Raw genomic sequence first — 21,019 nt, forward strand, 5'->3', positions numbered from 1 at the left:
GGATAGACAGGCTGTGCCACAGTTTGGAGAGTAAGTCAGGAAGGAGTCTCCTGTAGGAAGAGGAAACCCAGACAGAATTTGCAGGTACGGTTTCCTTGGACCTGTTGAGTAGGATGTTTGGTGGGCTGGCTTGTGTGCTTGCAATATGAATTCTCTGGTCCACATAGGTTTTACTGTCCATTCATCCTCCCCTAGGTACTGGAGGACACGTGCCGGCGGCAAGACTTCAACCCCAGTGAATACGATCTGAAGTGAGTTTGCTCAGGCTCAGCTGTGGGCTTCTCAATCCGTCTGGTCCTTTTCTCTACACACATTCTGTCTCTGCTTTGGAAAAGCCCCTTGGATAGTTTAAAAGAAGTTTATTCTTACCCAGTTTTGGATGCATAGTCCAAAATCTAGGTGTCAGTATGGCTGTACTCTGAATGTTTTAAGCGGGAGGTCTTCTTAGCATTTTCAGCTCCTGGTTGTCCAGGTGTTCTTTGGTTTATGGTTACATCACTACAGTTTCTGCCTTGGTCTTCAAATGGCCTTCTCTTGGTCTGCTATGAGGACACAAGTCACTGGATTTAGGGTCTTCTGGATAATCCAGGGTGACCTCATTTAATTTACTCGCTCTCTCTCTCTCTCTCTCTCTCTCTCCCTCTCTTTTTTTTTTCCTTTGGTTTTTCGAGACAGGGTTTCTCTGTGTAGCTTTGCGCCTTTCCTGGATCTCGCTCTGTAGACCAGGCTGGCCTCGAATTAACAGAGATCTGCCTGTCTCTGCCTCCCAAGTGCTGGGATTAAAGGCGTGCAACACCACTGCCTGCCTAATTTACTGTCTTAACACTCATAAATACCTGTACCAAATAAGGTCATGTTCACAGGTTTTAGGGGCAAGAACAGTGATGTATCTTTTGGGGAGCATTGTCTAACCCTACAGGATAGGATTTTAGCTCATTGGATTATGTAAGTTCCTGGTGGGTTTTTTTTATTTTTTTTTTAAAGATTTATATAATTATTATGTATACAATGTTCTGTTTGTATGTATGTCTGCACACCAGAAGAGGGCACCAGATCTCATTGTGAGCCACCATGTGGTTGCTGGGAATTGAACTTGGGACCTCTGGAAGAGCAATCAGTGCTCTTAACCTCTGAGCCATCTCTCCAGCCCCAAAGACCTGGTTGTGGAGAAATGGGTAGAAACCTGTAAATGGATTGTCACCCTCCTAGACACTGTAGTTCTTCCATGTCTGTTCTCTGTGTGGGTGCATTGGTACAAAGAGAGGGGCAGAGCTTTCACCGGGTCCTCCGGTCTAAGGCCAGAGGAGGGATGCATCTTTTTTTTTTTTTAAATTTGATGTTGGTCCCCTGGAACTGGAGTTATAGACAGTTATGAGCTGCCATGTGGGTGCTGGGAATTGAGCCTGGGTCCTCCTGAAGAGCAGTCAGTGCTCTTAACCACTGTGCCATCTCTCCAGCCCGAGATGCATCTCATATATAGCTTTTCACCGTAGAGACATGTTTTCACAGCATCGTTGTCCTAACGCAAGAGCCTACTCTCCTGGCCTTTCCTACACTGCATTATGAGCTTTCTAGGAAAAAGTTTCTTTAAAAAGATACCTGTATCAGGCCATTCCAGGATCCTGTTCTGGTTATCTAAGAATCACAGAACATGTGCTCTGAGTGGCTAAGCTGTCCTGCAGTATCCTGCCACAAAGCTTTGTATCAGCTCTGTTTTGTTAACCTGCCCCTGGTCCGCATAATGGTGTCTGGTTGGAGCAATGACTGTAATTTGAGTCGGTTCCTCTACAACACTGTATTAGCTTTGCCCTAGTCTCTCCTTTCCATCCGCTGACTGTAATTTGTTTAAAAAGTGCTGCCACTGCCCTGGCTGGTGCCTGGCTGTGAACTGAGTGGCCTTTCCTCTCCACCCATTGCTGTCGGTTCTTGGGCCTGCTGTCCTGATTTGCACTAGCATATCTATGGCAGCTTGCAGTTTTTGAGCCTCTGTTGAGGATTGGGATCAACAATGTCTCATTCTTAGTTCTACTTTTATCTCTCTGTTTTCTTTTTCTTTTGCGAGAGAGGGTCTCACTATGTAGCTCAGGCTGGCTTTGAGCTCACAGAGATCCTCCTGCCTTTACCTCCTGAGTATTGGGATTAAAGGTGTATGCCACCACACCTGGCTCATTCTCAGTTTTTCCAAACACCCTTGGGCTTTATAAATAGGTCACAGTCCTGAAAACTGTTATTTCCAACAGTGTCTTCCATTTATAATGTCGGGCTAGTCACTTTCTATATTCAAAAGTTGTTGTCTTCCACCCACACAAATTTATCTATCTAGTTCTGTAGTTTCCTCCTAAATGTTTATTAAAGTAGAGCTCAGGGCCCTGTTGCCCTCCAGCAGTCCTCAAGTGGCCTATGCATGTCCCCTAGGCAAGGTCATGTAGCTTTGTGTTTTCAGAGTTGTGGGTTGGAACTTTTCTCAGACATGTGAACGGTAGGGTGGATAGTTGTTCTTATTCCCAGAGAGTCTTGGGTGAAAGATAAATGGCATTGGTTGGTGGCGCTGGTTACCAGTGGAAAAAAACCATGGTCACGACAGAACCCGCTGTTAGTTTTAAGAGCTTTATTAGGAGGGAAAGGGGGACGGGAAGAGAGGAGAGCCAGGCCTGGTAGGGGAGGGAAGTGGGGAGCAGAGCAGAGAGAGAGCAAAGAACAGAGAGAGAGGGTGGGGGGTCCGTGTCTGGCCTTTTAAGGCGCAGATTGCGTGATGATGTAGTTGCCGGCACCCCTTGATGATGTAAGACACAAGACCCCGAGCTGCGCATGTACAGGATCCTAACATTGGGACCTAACAGAGTCAGAATGAGAAGGAACAAGGTGAGGAAGGCTACTGGGTGGAGGCTGCGGCCCTTCCCCCAGAGATGGCATTGAGCAAGCTTCTCTCCTTTCTTGCCTGCTCTTCTCTTCCAAGGTGCAGGTATTAACTTTTTGTTGACCCATAATGGGATGCCAGGAGCCATGCATCAAGATCCAAATGTCACCTTTGTGTGGCCTGAACTGTCATTGAACTCTCTAGTTTTGAGCTGAGCTGTCTTGGGAGGGCAAACATCTTGGAGGCTATTTCCCAGATAATGCCTGAGTCTTCACTGACACTTCCAGATCTCTTGGTCCTTTGGTGATTCTGAGAAACCATATGTTTGAAGCCCCTCCAAGGCCTTGGAGCCTCCCTGCTGAGGACCCAAAGGTTTTAGGTTTGTCTTGTCCTCCAAGGGGGTCCACATTGGCCTTTCTTTATTGATTGGGAGGCACTGAGCTCTCTTCAGGCCTTCCTGCACACTAACCCTTCGGGATGTAGACAGAGAAGTCATGGCTAATGTGACTTTGTATCTTGTCTGGTCTCACTCTGAATTCCTTTAAGGACCTTGGACTGGGCTGTTCCATCCGGAGGCGGTTCTTGTACGGTTCATGCTCCTTTGGATAGCGGCAAGCAAGAGTGATGGGAATAGGGTTCTTGGGCTGGTCTATATTGCCTAAGCCAGAGCAGCTTTGGCAGCTGGAATGACAGAGGGCAGTCTGGTGAACTTTCCTTGGTCTTGCTTGAGACAACTTTCTTTTTTCCTTTGTATTTGATACATAATTGTGTGTGGTAGGTGTGTGCCAGCTTGTGGAGGCCGAGGACAACTTGCTGGCGTCCGTCCTCTTCTTTCTCAAACTTGTCACCGTCATGTAGAGCTTTTTATGTGTCAAGGTTTTAAAAAGTCTAAGCTGGCCTCCAATTCTCTACACAATCAAGATGATCTTGAACTCCCAATCCTTCTGTGTCTACCTTCTAAGTACTGGGATTATAGGCGTGGGCTACCATAACCAGGGTTGTACAGTACTGGTGATTGAACCCAGGGTTTCATGCATGTTAGGCAAGCACTCCATCACCTGAGCCACATTCCCGTGAGACAACTTTCTGAGAGTCAGCTCTCAGGCCAGTCTCCGTTACAGTATCTCTTGGTGCCACCCTCACCTTTGCATAGGCTCATCCTGTTGTGTTCCAGTTCATATCCCTGCCAGGCTTGTGCCTCTCTAAAGGGTCCTGCAGTCCGAGACTTTGCCTTTTGTTTCTTCAGGTCCTAACTTTCTGCTCTGGTGGCTGAGGGAATAGTAGGCCTGGGGCTGTGTTATCAGGACAATATGTGGCTGTATCTGTTGTGCAGGTTTCAGAGGACCGTGCTTGACCTCTCTCTCCAGTGGAGATTCGCCAACCTGCCTAACAATGCCAAACTGGAGATGGTGCCTGCATCCCGGAGCCGCGAGGGGCCTGAGAACGTGGTAGGTGCCCAGATGTGAAACACAATGGTACTGCGTCTCTGTCTCTGCTGGGACTGTGGAGCATGGGATGGTACTGCAGTGGATTGAATGGAAAATATGCTGAAGCTTTGCCCATGGGCCTGAGAAAGGGTTGGAGAGGTTGAGACAAGTCCTGTGATCAATTCTGCCTTCCTTAGTTAAGCCAAAGCTACGTTTCCTACTTGAATAACTCAAGATTGGGAGTCAAAAATTTCTTCCATTATGCAGTTTTTTTTTTTTTTATTGTATTGTTTTGTGTTTTGGTTTTGTTGGTAGCATTTCCCTACCAGCTGGATGTTTCTGGTCAGAGTTCCTGAACTGCTGCATGGATGTGGCTGACAGACACTTGCTTTTCTGTCAGCTTTCCTAGAGCTCTTGCTGTGCCTCAGCTGCAGCTTTGCCCACTTGCTGACATGATCTAGGGCAGTAATTCTCAACCTGTAAGTTGCAACCCCTTGGGGGGGTCAGATGACTTTTTCACAGGGGTCGCATATCAGATATTTACATTATGATTCATAACAGTAGCAAAATTACAGTTATGAAGTAGCAATGAAATTTTTTTTTTTTTTTTTTTTTTTAAATTTTTTGAGACAGGATTTCTCTGTGTAGTTTTGGAGCCTAAGCCTGTCCTGGAACTCACTCTGTAGCCCAGGCTGGCTTTGAACTCACAGAGATCCGATTGCCTCTGCCTCCCAGCTTCTGGGATTAAAGGCATGCGACACAACCACCTGGCCTAGCAATGGAATAATGTTATGGTTGGGGGTCAGCACAACACGAGGAACTGTATTAAAGGGTTGCAGCATTAGGAAGATTGAGGACACTGCTGTGGGGACCAGGGGGACTTTCTTCACTTTGAGTTGTAGCTCATATGTTCCTCATTGAAGATGCGGTTGCTATGAGACATATAAAGTGGTATGCTCAGTAATAAACAGAGATTGAGAAAGCACCAGGTATTAGTCCTCTGTGCTGTGTAACAAACTACCCTGAAGATGGTGACATCTTAACTAAATGTTCACATCTCACAGGATGCTGGGGGCTGGGTCAGGAAGCAACTCATCTTTGGTCTCCCAGAGAGGCTACATTGGTGCTGTCTGCAGCTGGGGTAGTGGTAAAGGGGACGTTTCCACGATGGCTCACTAATGTGCAGCTTGCATAAGGGTGCTCGTGAACTTGATGATACAGCTCTCCTGGGAAGTCCTCTCAGGTGTCACATCCCTCCTCAGTATGGGTGTCCAGGAGGGTCTGCTGGGATAGTGTATTTCTTCCTAATTAGGGGTTAACCTCTCACCTCTCCAGATTCGAATTGCATTACAGCTGGATGATGGCTCCAGGTTGCAGGACACTTTTTGTTCCCGCCAGACCCTCTGGGAGCTTCTCAGCCATTTTGTACAGACCAGGTGAGCACTGGCAGGCAGATCCCAGGCTCTTTCCCGCCCCCTCCTGGCAGAGGTCTGAAACCCACACTATGCTTCTGCAGAGCCCTGGCTCTTTGGCTTTTGCAGTCTTGATTGACTGGAGATGTGCATTTGAAGGTATTGGCAGCTCAGCTTCCAGGCCTGCTGGCCTCTTGTCCTCCAAAAAGAGCAAAGGCGTTCCTCCATCTTTGTGGGGAACCCAAAAGACCCCAAGAACTGATGAGCTGCAAAGGAAATGAGATGTGGGATCTATCTCCCCATGCCTGTGTAAGATCTGTGTTTTAGGGATCGTTGATTAGAATGAGCAAAAGGCCACTAACTACTTGTTGCTGTGACATTGCTTTATTTATACAAAAGAGTCTTCCTGATATGGGTTTGTCAGTTCTTGTTGGTTAATAGTTTAAATATTATTCTGAAGTATGTAAAATAGTATTTAAGTTTTCTTTGTGGGGTGGAAGTCTGTCTACTTTTTGGGGGTTTTGTTGTTGTTTTTCTGTTTCGAGACAGGGTCTCTCTATGTAGCCTGGACTGTACTGGAACTTGCTCTGTAGACCAGGTGGGCCTTGAACTCAGAGATCTGCCTCCCTCTGCCTCCTGAGTGGTGAGATTAAAGGCATCAACCCCCTCTCACTGCAAGTCTGTCTACTTTAAAGATCTCAACAAGCAGAATAGAAGGAATAGTATTTGCTGTACAGCTTTAGGTGAGTTGCTTGCCCTTTTTGGGTCTCTGTGGCCTCATCTGTACCATGGCATTGTGTGGACAAAGTAAGCTGATGTGTCTGGTACAGTGAGATGTGGCCTGGCACAGTGCTTTGTGTATGTAGGAGAGTGACTGAATCTGATTCTTATGGTGGCCCCAAAGGTGAAGTATGCCTTGCTGTAGCAAAACCTGATTGTGGTAGACAGGAAATGCTGAGCTGTCCCTACGGATGATGGTGCAAGGTCTGCATGTTCTGTTCTCTAAGACACTGGTGTCAACAGCCCTAGTGGCAGTGGGAATTGAGGCCAGGTCTGAAGTAGATTTAACACTGAGTTGAGGGAGTTGGAGAGATGGCTCAGTGGTTAAGAGCACTGGATGCTCTTCCAGAGGACCTGGGTTCAGTTCCCAATACCTACATGGTAGCTCATGACTGTCTATAACTCCAGTTCCAGGGGATCCGACACCCTCATACAGACAAACTTCACACATATGCATATTTGGGCAAACACCAATGCTCATAAGATAAAACTAGATAATTTTTTTGTTTGTTTGGTTTTCGAGATAGGGTTTCTCTGTGAAACAGTCCTGGCTATCTTGGAACTCATTCTGTAGACCAGGCTGGCCTCGAACTATTTTTTTAATAAATTATTTTTTAAATTTTTTAAATAATCCTAGCACTTGGGAGGCAGAGCCAGGTGGATCTCTGTGAGTTAGAGGCCAGCCTGGTCTACAGAGTGAGATCCAGGACAGGCACCAAAACTACAGAAACCCTGTCTCTAAAAACAAAACAAAAAACCAAACCAAAACAAACAAACAAAAAAATGAGTTGAGGTCAGGTGTGAGCAGCTATGTAAATATGAGGCCCATGTGATGGCCAGGGAGAGTCAGTGGTTGTGTTAGACAGGAACTCTAGGACCTGTCATGTCCCTAGAGTGCTGGTGAGATCATAGACACACTGGTTAGAAAGGATCACTCAGGCTGTGGGTATAGTTCAGTGGGGAGCACTTGCCAAGTGTGCATAAGGCCCTGCATTTGATGCCTGGTAACATGTATGTGCATGAGGGCACACACACGAAAAGTGCACTCTTCTGCTAGGCATGGCATATGCCCATAATTCAGGACACTGAGGCAGGAGGCTTGTGAGTTTGAGGCCAGCCTGGATTACACAGTGAGTTACAGACCAGCTTGGGCTATATAGCATGACCTTGTCTCCAAAAACAAGGGAAGAAGAAGGCAGGCAGGCAGGCAGGCAGGCAGGCTGGTAGGCCAAGGTGTGAAGGAATTGTTGGAATGTAGGAACACAGCAGCAGTTGGGGCCACCTCAGCTTGTCCTTCAGCCACAATTGCAGGTCACCTGCCGGAGCACTGCTGCAGCTACATGGGCTCCTCCCCATGGTGGTTGTGGGTATTGACTGACAGAGCAGACCTGGGCCAATGCTTGGACCTGGCTTGGCATCTTACTGCTGGCTACTGTCGGGCTGCTTGAAGCTCTGTATTCATGGAGGGCAGAGAGCAGATCACTCAGGGTCGGTGTCAGCCCTCTGTGTCAGGTCACTCACTGCAAAGCAAGTCTAGAGAATGGAGGCTCCAGACAGCCTGGCTGCAACAGAGAACTTTCCAGAGCTGAAGACACAGTGGCCCTGACTGAGAGGCTTGTAGAGACACAGCCAGTAGGCAGAAGACCCTTATCAAGGGATGTTGTGAAATGTAGGATCTGGGGACAGAAATGATTCTGTTGACTTCACAAGGGAGGACAGGCCTGGAACCCCTGTAGAGGACAGAGTAGTGCCTTGAAGATATTCTTGTGCTAGAATTCTTTCTCTTGCCAGGGTGTCGTAGAAGAGTGAGGATAGAACAGGCAACTCTAGCTGTGGAAGGTCCCAAGTTACTGTGCATATCTCTGTAAGAAGCTGCTGGTCTCCAAGGAAGGAGATTACAGACTTTGTGCTGGGGTGCTGGGGTGCTAGGGTGCTGGGGGCTGGGGCAAGTTTCCTCAAGGAGCATTAGGGGTGGGTACAGATAAAACAAAATAGCTGTGTAAAGAAGTCAGGAAATATGCAAGGCCCAGAGAAAATGCCTGAGAGCCAAGGTGCTATTCTTGGGTGTCCCCCTAGGCTCAGTGCAGGATCAAGTGGGCTGCTTCTCCTTTACTGTCGTGTCTTTTATCTCAGGAGAATAAAGATGAAATGACCTTGAATATCTTAGAGTGTCTCCTGGTAAGAAGTTGAGGGAGGCTGGAGAGATGGCTCAGAGGTTAAGAGCACCAACTGCTCTTCCAGAGGTCCTGAGTTCAATTCCCAGCAACCACATAGTGGCTCACAACCATCTGTAATGAGATCTGGCACCCTCTTCTGTATACATAATAAATAAATAAATCTTTAAAAAAAAAAAAAGAAGAAGAAGTTGAAGGAACTGGAAGAAGTAGGAGAAAACACTGGTGTCCATGTCTTTCAGGGTGTGTTGACTCCTACTATGAGTGCAGTTGAAGACACAGATAATAGCATGATCCGGGAGACTGTGCAGCACTGAGTGAGGTCAATGCCCCTGGGCCCATGACAGTTGGCATGTCTGCCCATGGATATTATAGATACTTTTTAAACATGGGAGTATTCGATACAGAGTGATTTATGCCTAGCTTTCTTTCATGATACTGGGGATTGAACCTAGGACTTTGTGCATGCTAGGCATGTGTTCTACCACTAATATATCCTTAGCTCACTCTTTTTTACTCTGTGTGTGTGTGTGTGTGTGTGTGTGTGTGTGTGTACCCCTTGAACTTGCCAATTCAGGTAGATTGGCTGGCCAGTAAGGCCCAGGGACCCTCCTGTCTCTGTCTCCTGGCACTGGTATTACAGGTTTTGCCATGAGGCTCAGCTTTTTTTTTGTGATGTCTGGGGGATTGGACTCAGATCTTCATGTTTATGTGGCAAACATTTCCCTGCCTAAGCCATCTCACTGCCACTTCTGTAACTTTTTGAGACAGGGTCTCTCTCTCTCTCTCACTCTGGTTTTTCGAGACAGGGTTTCCTCTGTGTAGTTTTGGTGCCTGTCCTGGATCTCGCTCTGTAAACCAGGCTGGCCTTGAATTCACAGAGATCCACCTGTCTCTGCCTCCTGAGTGCTAGGATTAAAGACATGCACCACCACCACCATTCGGCGAGTGTAGATTCTTTCTGCCTCAGTCTCCTGAATGCTTGCATGCTGTCATTCTGTGCTATCAGGTCTTTCTTTTTTGTTTGCAATTGTCATAAATGTTTTCCTGAAGATGCTTATAGTGTTCCTTCCTGCATGTTGTTTTATACTGAGTGGATATAGCCTCCATTTGTACCTGATTTGTGTACTGTGCTGACACCTTGCTCCTCCTTGTGTGGCCTGCATAGGCAAGAGCTAGATTGGAACACTCAGCTTCCTGCCATCCTGCTTCCTCCCTCAGGATAAATTCAGAGATAGAATCACTGGACCGAGAGGTAAGACATCCATGAATTCCAGCTCTGAACTTTCAGACCTGAGCTGCTGCCCACTCATGCTCCATGGTAGGTGCATTTTTAGTTTCACGGTGAGGGATAGGGACTGTGTAGCAGGAACAACAGTCTCATCAGTAGACATTTGATGATAACCAAGTCCCAAGTGGTGAGTCCAAGGCTTTAGGTATTCACCTCCTTGATGCCTTCCTGGAAGGTGGAAGAATCCAGGAAGACTGGGAGTGCCATGCCTGTGGGAGTGCCAGAGATTGGGCACTGAGGTCCATAGCCCACGAAAGGGCCCTATTGAGGTTGTCATATTGTATATAAAGCATGCTTTGTGTGTATGTGTTTGGGGGGCACTGGGTGGCTTTCTGGACTAGAAGTAGTATAGCTTTGGAAAGTGGGTCTTTCTGGCCTGACCTACCCCCACCCAGACCGCTGGGAATGCCTTGTGGTCTTTATAGAAACCATGTTAATGAAAAGTAAAAAGAATCATAATTAACTATTGCTAAGTTTAACTAAGTACACCTAAAATGTTATCCTTTGAAGCTGGGGGTGGGGTAAGGGAGTGTGGCACATGCCTTTAATCCCAGCACTCAGAAGGCAGAGGCAGGCAGATCTCTGTGAATTCAAGGCCAGCCTGATATACAGAGTGAGATCCAGGACAGCCAGGGCTACACAACACAGTGAAACCCTGTCTTGAAAAACAAAAACAAACAAAAAATATTGTCCTTTGAACATGTAATCAGTTGAAACTTAGGTTATTTATGGTATAAGACTTTTGAAGATTTGTTTGTTTATTTATTTATTTATTTATTTATTTATTTTTTGTTTTTTCGAGACAGGGTTTTTCTGTGTAGCTTTGCGCCTTTCCTGGGACTCACTTGGTAGCCCAGGCTGGCCTCGAACTCACAGAGATCCGCCTGGCTCTGCCTCCCGAGTGCTGGGATTAAAGGCGTGTGCCACCACTGCCCGGCTATTTATTGGTTTTTTGAGACAAGATTTCTCTGTCCCTGACCAGGCTAGTCTTAAACTCAAGAATCTGCCTGCCTTCTGCCTGTGCTTCCTGAGTGCTGGGTGGTACATGGGTACATATGTACCACTATGCCTGGCTTGAAGATTTATTTATTTCTGTTTTTCATGTTTGTCTGCATATATGTATGTGTATATATACATGCTTGGTATACATACACCTAACTGGATGTTATATATGGTATACATCCATAACTCCTCTGGAACTGGAGTTAACAGATGCCTGTGAGCCACCATGTAGGTTATAGAAACCCAAGCCAGGTCTTCTGTTAAGAGCAACAAGTGCTCTTAACTGCAGAGCCATCTTTCCAGACCTGGCATGACGTTTTTGAAATTGGAGAGTCTCAATAGGAGCGTTGGCTAGCCCTAGTTGCTTGCCTCAGGGACTGGCCAGGCCTGCTATCTACTTCTCGGGCACCAGGAGAGTAGCTGGGGTCACTGACTCTGAGCTGCCCCATGCTCCCAAACCCTGATGTCTGGTGAACAGCTGCACTGATCACTGGCCATGCAGATGGGCCTGTGCTTGTTTTATGGTCATGTGATGGAGCACCCCTTCTGTGGTTAGGCAAGACACAAATGGAAAAAACAGTGTCCAAAGGCTATAGAAGTGGAGATTAAGAATGTGTGGAGAGAGACAGGGACCCTGGGGCTTTGTAGTATTACCCAGGCATCCTGCTATGAGTCAGAATTCACCACATGTCCGGAGGTCCTGTGGCTATCCACATAGCCCATATGGGAGTGTAGTCAGTGGGGCCAGTCTAGCAGGCCACATCAGGCAAGTGGCCACCAGGAAGTGTTGAGTAAGACAGAGGAGATGGGGTGTAAGGGGCTGGGAGGACATGAACTGAAGGGTGTGCTTTGGAACACCCCAGGATTCAGGCAGGTTCAGACTCTGCCTGTCTCTGCCCCCAGGCTACTCTCTGAAGTCTGTTTGGGAACAGTGGTGATTTTTTTATTTTTTGGTTCTTTTTGTTTGTTTGTTTTCTAAATGTCAAGTTCAAGAACTCATTGCAGAGGGGACTTGCCCTCAGAGATGCCAGCTGCATATTCTGGACACTCCCAGGACCCCTACTGACTTCATTTGCCCTGTCCTCAGATGTTCCCCTTCCTCAACGGGGTCCTCTTCTCTGCACCTGTCCCTCTGCCCCACCCTGGCCTTACTATGTGGTCCAAGCCCTTTCTTTGCCACTCTTGACTCTGAGTGGTTAGCTACAATTCTCGGAAGAGCGGGGTGATTCTTGGGGTGCACAGGTTGTGACAGGTTGTAGAGAAGACTGTGGGTGAGCATAGCACTCCTCTGGGGCTCTGAGGTCAAGCCTGTGGCCGTATTCAGGGTAGATTTGTATACCCAGTGGGTACCATTTCAGCTTCTGGCTGAAACTGTCTGGGTAGGACAAAAAGCTTCCTTCCTTAGACTTGTGTAGCTCAGTTGTCTGGGTCTCCTTGGTCCCTCTAGACAGAACATGAGCACATGGGACTCCACTGTCATATGGCAGTGGGCACTGGCATCTAGTGCTCTTAGGACATGGCTTCACCCTCAGAGGGCACCTAAACCGGGAGAAGCCATACTACCTGTAGTCACAGATCTGGTGTTTTTTTTTTGTTTTTTGTTTTTTTGCTGGTTTTACTTGTATGTGCCATTCTCGTATTTGGGGACATGGTAGTGCCACGCTTTTCTTGACAGCACTGATGTTAACACCGGTCCTGTGTTAGTGAAGTCTGAACAGATGACATAAACAAAGGGTGTGGACAATGCTTGTCCTCAGCATCCAGTGCCCTCACAAGGAGCTGAGCCCCAAATACCCAGACTCTTCACTCCTAAGGGGATGATGAGCTTTGTGGTGGGTGAAACATGCATCTGAAGCCAACAGCAATGGCATCTATGTCCTGCCAGCCACACTGACTCCTACCAGGGGAGGCTTGCTGGTCTTGGAGACCTTGCTAGATACCACTAGCACTTACCTTATGCCTGGGGCATCTCTCATGTGGGTGAACGTTTTCCATAGAAGCCATTAGCCACCACCTGGTGGTGCATTTCTCATTCCGGAGCTTGATGTCCTGTGGCTCAGTCTAGCCTGGGGGGAAGGAGTAGGCCCTGTGAAGTCTGTGTGGGTGTGATGGTGTCCCTACTAGTGCATGAGGGGATGTCTTCCAGTCCCATCACCAGGACTGGCAGTTGTGCTTGCTAGGCAGGGGTGGCAGGTCTGGAAGCTATTTTGGCTGCCCCTTCCTGGGCCTGTGGCCACATGACATGTTTACACACTGCTCCTCTCAGACTCTGCATGAGGGAATTTGATCCACTTGATGCTTACTCTGGAGAAGCTACACATCCAAGCTGCCCACTGTCTGATAACTTGATGTTGAGCTCTGTCCCTATCTGTGGTTTGTTATCCTATAATGCCCCAGGTAAGGACTCCTAGAAGGGGTACTGCATTGGCCATGCCCTTGCTGCTAGTTTGGGCACCCATGGGTTAGGTGGCAGGCAGTATGGCCTTCTTGCAGGAATATGGTATGTGTCTGGTATCTGGGAGGCAAAGCCTCTTAGTGTTCTTGTCTTCTTTCCCAGTCTGTATCCTTGTTCTCTGGCCTGTCTTCTTGGCTAGTAAGGATAGTTCCAGTACAGTTACATAGTGACCTGTGTGAAAGGCCCTCTACAGTTCTGCTTGGCATTGAATGGAGGGGATACCAGCTTGGACTGTACATATCCCACTGAGCCAGAAGCCTGTCTTGCGGGATGGGCTTTGTGGTCTCCTTAAGCTCTGTTGTCTTGCTGTCCTGACAAGGCCTCTGGAGACAGGTGAAGCGGCAATGCTGGGCCTTGTCAGGAAGGGCAGTACTCCAGGGTGGGGAACATACAAGGGCAAAACGGGGGAAGAGTGCCGAAGGAAAACATGCCCTGCATACAGGCTGCCGAGGGCCACTGGTGGACTTGGGTTCAAATGCTCGTCTGCTTTTCTGCTGTCTTTGCTGCGGGGCTTTGGTTCTGACACTCAGTCTTCATTTTCTTCCACCAGTGCCAGGTTCACTCCTGTGACCCTGACCCGTTGGAGCTGTGTTGGACACACGTGTACCCCAAAGGTGCTTTGAGCACCGTGGGGGTTCCAAGTACTCTCTTGAGGAGTCAGTCCTGTGCATGTGTTTTACATCTAGATGGTCCTCACATACTGACTTCTGTCTCTCCTTGCCCTGCCCTGTCCAAGCCCAACACTTTCCTAATCCTTTCATCCTGACTCTGCCCATCTGTCGGGGCCATAATGACCATGAGGCATGGCTGGGTTGTGGTCTCCTCCTTGCCCACGGGCTCAACTCTTCCCTTTTTCTTTGGAGAACAATTGACCTGAGCATGTTTTCACTAAGGTCTGAGATGGGATCTCTAGATGCAGGAACTGACTCCCATTCAGTTGTCATGGGCATTGGCAGAGGAAATGCTCAGGGCCAGCCAGTCATGCAGCCCCGACTAGTCACCTTGTGTCAGCAAAAGGTGAGCTACAGTGTGTGTGTTGGGGGGAGGGTGTTACTGTGTAACTTACTGTGCTTGGGTCCAACCAGTGCCCTCCTGGGTGCTTCTTGGGGCTTCCATGTGCAGAGTGGCAATATGTGGAGAAAAGAGAAAGGGCCCAAGTGCTTAGCCCTCGGAGACATTGTTTGAAAGATAGTGAGAATGATAGAGAATGGGAGAGTGGGGACAGGTGCCTACCATGTCTGTCATCTATCTGTGGTGCTTTCCAGCCCTTTCCTGCTCTCTGCCTTTGCTCTCAGCTGATCAGTGAAGCTGAGTGCTGTGTGTGACTGCCGTACAGGGTGGGGCAGACCAGATCTCTCATTCTGTTTTGGGTAACTATCACCTTGGGAGCTAACCCTGTGGACATCTGGTTGTTCTTCACAAGAGGCACTAATCCCACTCTCTGTGTCCAGGCACAAAAGGGACACTTGTGCTCTCCAGCACAAAAGGGACATGGCTAGGATGTGGTGGAATCCAGTACAACTTAGTGCAGTCCAGTCTTTCGGGCTCTGGGCCATTGTTGCTTCAAGCTGCCTGCAGGTCAAGAACTGATATTCTCTAGCCCTTCTGGGAGATTGCTACCCTCCCTCAGTACTATTGTTCCCTTCTGGGGTCTGGGCTAACGGAATAATAGCTCATGGCAGTGCTTATAGCCTTGAGAACCTAGATTGCTTAGAGTCTGCTGAATGGATCTGTGTCTTGAGCTGGTCTTGGGTGTCAGCTCTTAGAGGCAGTTCCAGATAAAAAAGGCTAGACCCAGAACCCTCCAGACTGCTTGGAGGTTTCGTGAGATGATGTTGGCAATGTGCAGCATGGGGGTAGGGCTGCTTATCCCCTTCAGGTCTCGTGCCATATGGTGGCCTTTTGGCTGGAGGGGTTAGGAGGAATCCTTGGTCATATGATGATGGCTGAGGCCCTATTTGGGGCTCCTTGCAGCCCTTGGTTGCCTCCTTCTGAAGGTTATGGCATAGAGGAGAGAATTAGGAAGGCTGGAAATGGCTAGCAGAAGGCTGAGCCCCTGAGTCTGGATCCTGGGAATTTCCATAGTGCTGGACTAGGGGTCCTGAAGTCTCTGCCATCCCCTGTAGTGGGCTCCTGATGTTTTCTTTCTTCTCTTTATAGGGAGCGTCTGCAGCAACTGGGTGAGAGGACCCCTGTCTGTGTGTACATGAGAGATGAGGTAGGTGTTGGCCACCCGACTGCTCTCCTACACTCCAGCAGCCCAGCCCACTTTCCAACCTGGAAATTTCACTGACTTGAGTCTTCAAAGCAGTGGCAGGAGCAACAGCTCCTGAAAGCATGATGTGTTCTGTGGAGAAAGCAGAACAGCCGGCTCCACTGGAAGCCGACCACGGCCGCCTGGGCCGCCCTCAGTGCCTTGTTTGTTTTCTCAGCTTCTCTCGAAGCCGAGAGCCACAAAAGTGGTTTCATTTTAGTAAATATTTGCTTTGCTCCGTGTTTTGATCTTTTTCAAAACTGAGTGCAGCATGGCGCTGGCAAAGCTGGCAGAGACTCTGTGCTGGCCCGCCAGCCCCGCCCGCCCGCCACCATGAGGACCTTCCTAGCTCTGGGTCCCCTGACCTCACAGGGGCTTTTTGTTTCTTCCCTGGCCCGGTGCCTTGTCCTGGCTTAGGCAGAGGTGTGCTGTTTTTGCGGGTCCTCAGGAAGGCCCTGGGGTGGGACAGGACTTTCTCTGTTATTCCCATTTGAGATTCCTCAACGTAAAGCTGTGTGGGGCATGAGGAACTCTGAGGATCCCCTGGAGGCTGAGGAGGCTGCTCTGACCACATTCTTCCTGTGAAGAGATGGACCCCAGGACCCCAGGGACCCCAGCCTCATCATCCTGCTTGGCCACATACTCTGGGTCTCGTGCTATGTGTGACTGTCTGCCCTTGTGGATAGCTCCTCAGAGGGCCAGCATTGGTTCAGTGGATATGGCCAGTCTTGCCTCAGCCCTCCCTGCCCTGAGCTGAGTTGTCAGAAGTGACTTGGGAGAGGGGAGGACCTAGACAGATTGAGCAGTGTTTTTGAAGTAGCTGAGGCTGGCAATAGTAGAGTAGTTGCCACAGTCAGATGGTATGCTGAAAGGGGTCTGTCACCGTGGCCAGGCCAGGCCAGAGGAGCATGTGAGACCATGCATTCTGATTTTGGGCTCCTACAGCTCAAAGAGCTTTGAAGAATGGGTACCACCACCTTGCCTTCGGTCTACCAGACAGGGTGGACTCTCTCTGTGACCTGGTAGACACCTGTGTGGTACTGAGAAGAACCTGATACAGGGACCTATCTGTCTGGAGCCCCCAGGTTCAAGTTGCCTGCTGCCTCTTGCCCATTGTTGTAGAGGGCCATGAAGATGACTGTAGTGTGGTGGCCTGGAACTATGACAGGTCTAAGAAAGATACTGGGGAGGCCCAGTGGAGATGTTGGCTAGTGGTGGCTGTTGAGCCTGGAGCTCAGGGAGTTATTGGGAGTATGGGGCCTGCAATCTGCCCTCATCCCAAGATGCGGCCAAGGAGCCATCTGTGAGTCCCTAAGCATAACTGAAGGCTGAGCACAGGATTCTGGGTTGCTGGGCATCCTAACTCGGCTCAGTCTGCCCCCTCTAGACACAGCAGGTTCAGTGCACAGCTGAGGAAGCCAGGCCAGGTCAGGAGACAGATGACCCGCTGCAGACCAGTTGCATACTTGCTCTCACAGAACGTGGGGACTTTCAGGGACAGCTGAGGGGTGTGGAGAGAGGGCACCTGATCAACACTGGGCCTTGGCCTGGGGGGATTTTACCAACCAGAGCTCAGTAGGTAGAGGGGTTGTTCCAGGCTTGAGGGTCCAGGTAGGGGTCTATGTGTCTTTTGTTTTTTTGCAGGTGACTGGTAGAGCTGCCTTGCAGAGCACGACGCTTCAGTCACTGGGCCTAACAGGCGGTAGTGCCACCATCAGGTAGGGGCATCAGAGTCTCTAGGCTTTGGGATCTGTTTAGTTACAAGAAAGGGAGCTAGGTATGGCACATGCCTATAATCCCAGCACTTGGGAGTCTGAGATGGAGAGCCTGGAGGCGGGTGGAGAATATGGAAAAACTGGGGAGAAAAATGTGCCTGGGATTAGGGATGTAGGTAGTGCAGCACTCTTGGTGAGTAGTGAGCATAGCTGCCTTCGGGGACCACTCCTTCCAGCCATTTTCTCTCTTCTCCTCTGGAGAGAGAAGTGGGTTTCAGAAGGGACCTGAAGGAGGGAATGACCACTCGATGGAGTCACACTCACTTTTCTGCTTTCCCCAGGTTTGTCATAAAGCACTATGACACCATGGGCAAACAGGAGCCCATTGCAGTCAGGAGCAAGGCCCCAGGAAGTCCAACCTCCTCCATGTCAGCTGACCAGGCATCCAGCAGCCCCTTGCTTCCTTTGAACTCTGGGGAGTTCAGCAGAGGAGACCTGAACCATCAGGGTGATGCAAGCACCTCAGGGACCAGCCTTGGGAGTGTCCCAAAGCCAGCAGATGCTCAGGCAAAGCAAAGCACAAAGGAGTCTGCATCTGCCCCATTTGTTCCCTTCTCTGGTGGGGGGCAACGGCTGGGGGGACCTTCTGGGTCCTTTAGACCTCTGACATCACCTTCAGCCAAGTCACCCAAGTCTTTCTCTGGCCCTGGGGGCCCTTCTAAGCCCAAGAAGTCAAAGCCCGGTGAGGAGACTCAGCAGGAGCCTGAACCGGTAAGGGCTTTCACCTGACCAAGACTGAATGCTGTCCATGCTGGCTATGGTGGCCACAGGTTTGCAGGCATCTCCTGGGAACAGGACTGTTCTGTCCGAGCTTCCCATTTAAGTATGTGGAAATATGAACTGCACATATCACCACCAGCATGCTTGTGCCACCCAGAATGATCTACATGGGATTTTAAGCCTGGTGTACCCCCATGGGGTGACTGAGAATAGCAGCTACCCACCTTCTGCCTGGTTGGGAGGTTTTGATAAGGTGAAAGTGGCTTTGAGCATTCCCATGCCAGGCGTCTTTCCTGTCATCTTCTTATTGCTGGGCAGCAGGTTTGAGGCATAGATGGAGATTGTGTTAGGTAGGAGTTAATTGTGTAAGAAAGGCAGTGAAATTGTCTGTAGGTCAGGATGTCTGTAACTTCATTGAAAGTTTAAACAGGGGGATCTGAGCCTGCTGGTAGGGATGACTTTGGCACGGAAAGTGCTGTTGGCTGCTGCTCATCTTAGTTAGGAGGAGAGAGCAGCTCATTCTCCTGAGCCCTCAGGAAATGGCCCACTCAATGGTCCCTGGTCTAGAGTGACCTGTGTTGTATGGTGGGCTTTCTCGAGGTCGAGCTTGTTACTGTGCAGTGTAGTAACACGCTGTTGCTGTGTGTTCCCGTTGCAGTGTACAACCCACTTGACTAGTTGTGCAAAACAGTTTTTATCTTTTTTTCCAGTTTTTGTTTTTTTGAGACAGGGTCTTACCGTGTAGTCCAGGCTGGCCTTGAACAGAGGTCTGCCTGATTCTTCCTCCTGAGATTAGCACTGGGATTAACGGTGTGCACCACAACCCCGGCACAGCTCCTCATCTTAGTTCTGGGTCCGTCTCTGAGTTGCAGCTGTTACTGTCGCCTTTACCCATTTTGTCTCTGACTCTCCTTATCACACCACTCAAGGGATGGAAGAACACTTTCATTTTGAATCACTCTTTATGGGCAGTTGATGGGCCAGGATGTGGCCTTGTGAGCACCTTTTCCCAGCCTGTGGAGGCACTCCTGCCAGGGACCACCTTTGCACCAGGGGTGGGGGTGAAGGTCCATGCCATGTCAGTGTCCAGTTCTGTCTTCCCTGCATTGGCTGATGGCCCTATCCAGCAGGAGGACATCGTGTGGGCCACTGTTGGTCTGTTACTGCCCTCAAAGCTGGTGTGGTTTTCTATTTGGCTCATCTTTGGAACTTCGTAGCTTAGACAGAAGCTTCCACTGGCTTCTTGGGAAGTGGTATGCTGTGGGTGTTTCCATCTGCACACATTTTTTGGTTCCAGGTGTGGCATTTGCTTGTCCTTAGGTCCTCTGGGCAACCCAAGAGTACCCTATATGAGTAAAACTTCCTTGAAGATTTCCTTAGAAAATACTTGGAGTTCTTGGACTGTCAGCTCTGCTCCTTCACGAGCTTGGTCCTGGGAAGAGCCCCAGTCTTCCAGAGTCCAGCCAAGCAGGACTTCATTCAGCAAAACCTGTGGTTTCTTGCCCAAGGGCTGGAGAGGGTCTTTGGCCAGCACATTGCCTGAAGTTAGCTCTGGGCCAGGCTATGAGGTGGCCATGTCCTGGAGCCTTGTGGCTGGCATCTTAAAGGAAAGCAGCTGTTTGGGAAAGATGATTATTTATTTATTTTCCTAAAAAAATTTGAATTATTATTATTTTGATTTTGATTTTTCATGACAGGGTTTCTCTGTGTAGTCCTGACTGTCCTGGAACTCACTATATAGACCAGGTTGGCCTTGAACTCAGAGATCCGCCTGCCTCTGCCTCCCAAGTGCTAAGATTAAAGGCATGTGCCACCACACCCAGCTGGAATTATTATTTTTTAAAGACAAGGTCTCACTATGCAGCCCTGGCTAGTATGGAATTTGCTATGTAGATCAAGCTGGCTACTTCACTCATGTAGAGATCTCCCTCTATATAGGGATTAATGGGATGTGCCACCACACCCAGCTATTTTAATGTTTTCATGTGTGTACATGTATGTATCCATGTTTTGTAAAAGTGTGCATGGTGTGGGGATGGGTATGAATATGTATGCACATGTGTACATAGGCGTGTGGAAGCCTGAGGTTGATGTCTGGAGTCATCCTTGATCATTTTTCCACCTTATTCATTGAGTCAGGGTTCCTCAGTCATACCCAGAGCTCACCCATGTGGCTTAATCTTGCTACCTAGACTGTTCTGGGGATCCCTTGTCTCTGCCTTTGGAGACTGGAATTATAGGTGGGCTATCATGCACACCTGGTGTCCCCCTCCCCCCTCCCCCCAGGGTTTCTCTGTGTAGCTCTGGATGTCCTAGAATTCACTCTGTGGACCAGGCTGACCTTGAACTCAGAGATCTGCCTGCCTCTGCCTCCTGAGTGCTGGGACTAAAGGTGTCTGCCACCATTGCCTGGCTCACACCTGGCATTTGTGTGGGTTCTGGGGACCTGAGATACCACCCTCTTGCCTGTTGAGAGAGTATCATAACTACTAAGGCATCTCCTTAGCCACTTTGTTTTTCTTTTTTGAGATAGCTCTTGAGCATGTAGCCAGGATGACCTTGAACTTGTGATCCTCCTGTTTCATCCATCCAAGTGCCACTAGGCCTAGTTTGGAGAGAAGTTCTTTCATTTGACACAAGTTTCCTGCCTGGGATATCATTAGCAAGGCAGCTTCCTGGTCCTCAAACCCAGTCCCTGGAGCCAGTCTGGGACTCAGTTGTCACTTGTCTCACTCTGAAGTGATACTGATGTTAGATAGTGTCCCCACTTGCACACCTCTCCAGAGTGGCCCTGCTCCTACTGTGCTCACATTCCCGATGGTGATGTGGCACTGGAGGGTTGCTGGTGCCGCTGTTATTAGTGTTTGGAGAC

At 49.0% G+C, this 21,019-nt stretch overlaps 1 protein-coding gene across 1 annotated transcript in view; it reads left to right on the forward strand.

Annotated features, from left to right (window-relative positions):
* The window catches only part of Aspscr1 (ASPSCR1 tether for SLC2A4, UBX domain containing), a 40,018-nt gene that overhangs the window by 924 nt on the left and 18,075 nt on the right, over nt 1-21,019 (forward strand). The window contains exons 2-7 of the mRNA XM_059272303.1: nt 196-251; nt 4,191-4,305; nt 5,620-5,720; nt 15,559-15,616; nt 17,297-17,370; nt 17,709-18,138. Coding sequence (XP_059128286.1) covers nt 196-251; nt 4,191-4,305; nt 5,620-5,720; nt 15,559-15,616; nt 17,297-17,370; nt 17,709-18,138 — 834 coding nt within the window. The remainder of the gene's footprint in view (nt 1-195; nt 252-4,190; nt 4,306-5,619; nt 5,721-15,558; nt 15,617-17,296; nt 17,371-17,708; nt 18,139-21,019) is intronic.

The sequence above is a fragment of the Peromyscus eremicus genome, chromosome 8a (genome assembly GCF_949786415.1).
Source record: "Peromyscus eremicus chromosome 8a, PerEre_H2_v1, whole genome shotgun sequence".
Taxonomy (NCBI): domain Eukaryota; kingdom Metazoa; phylum Chordata; class Mammalia; order Rodentia; family Cricetidae; genus Peromyscus; species Peromyscus eremicus.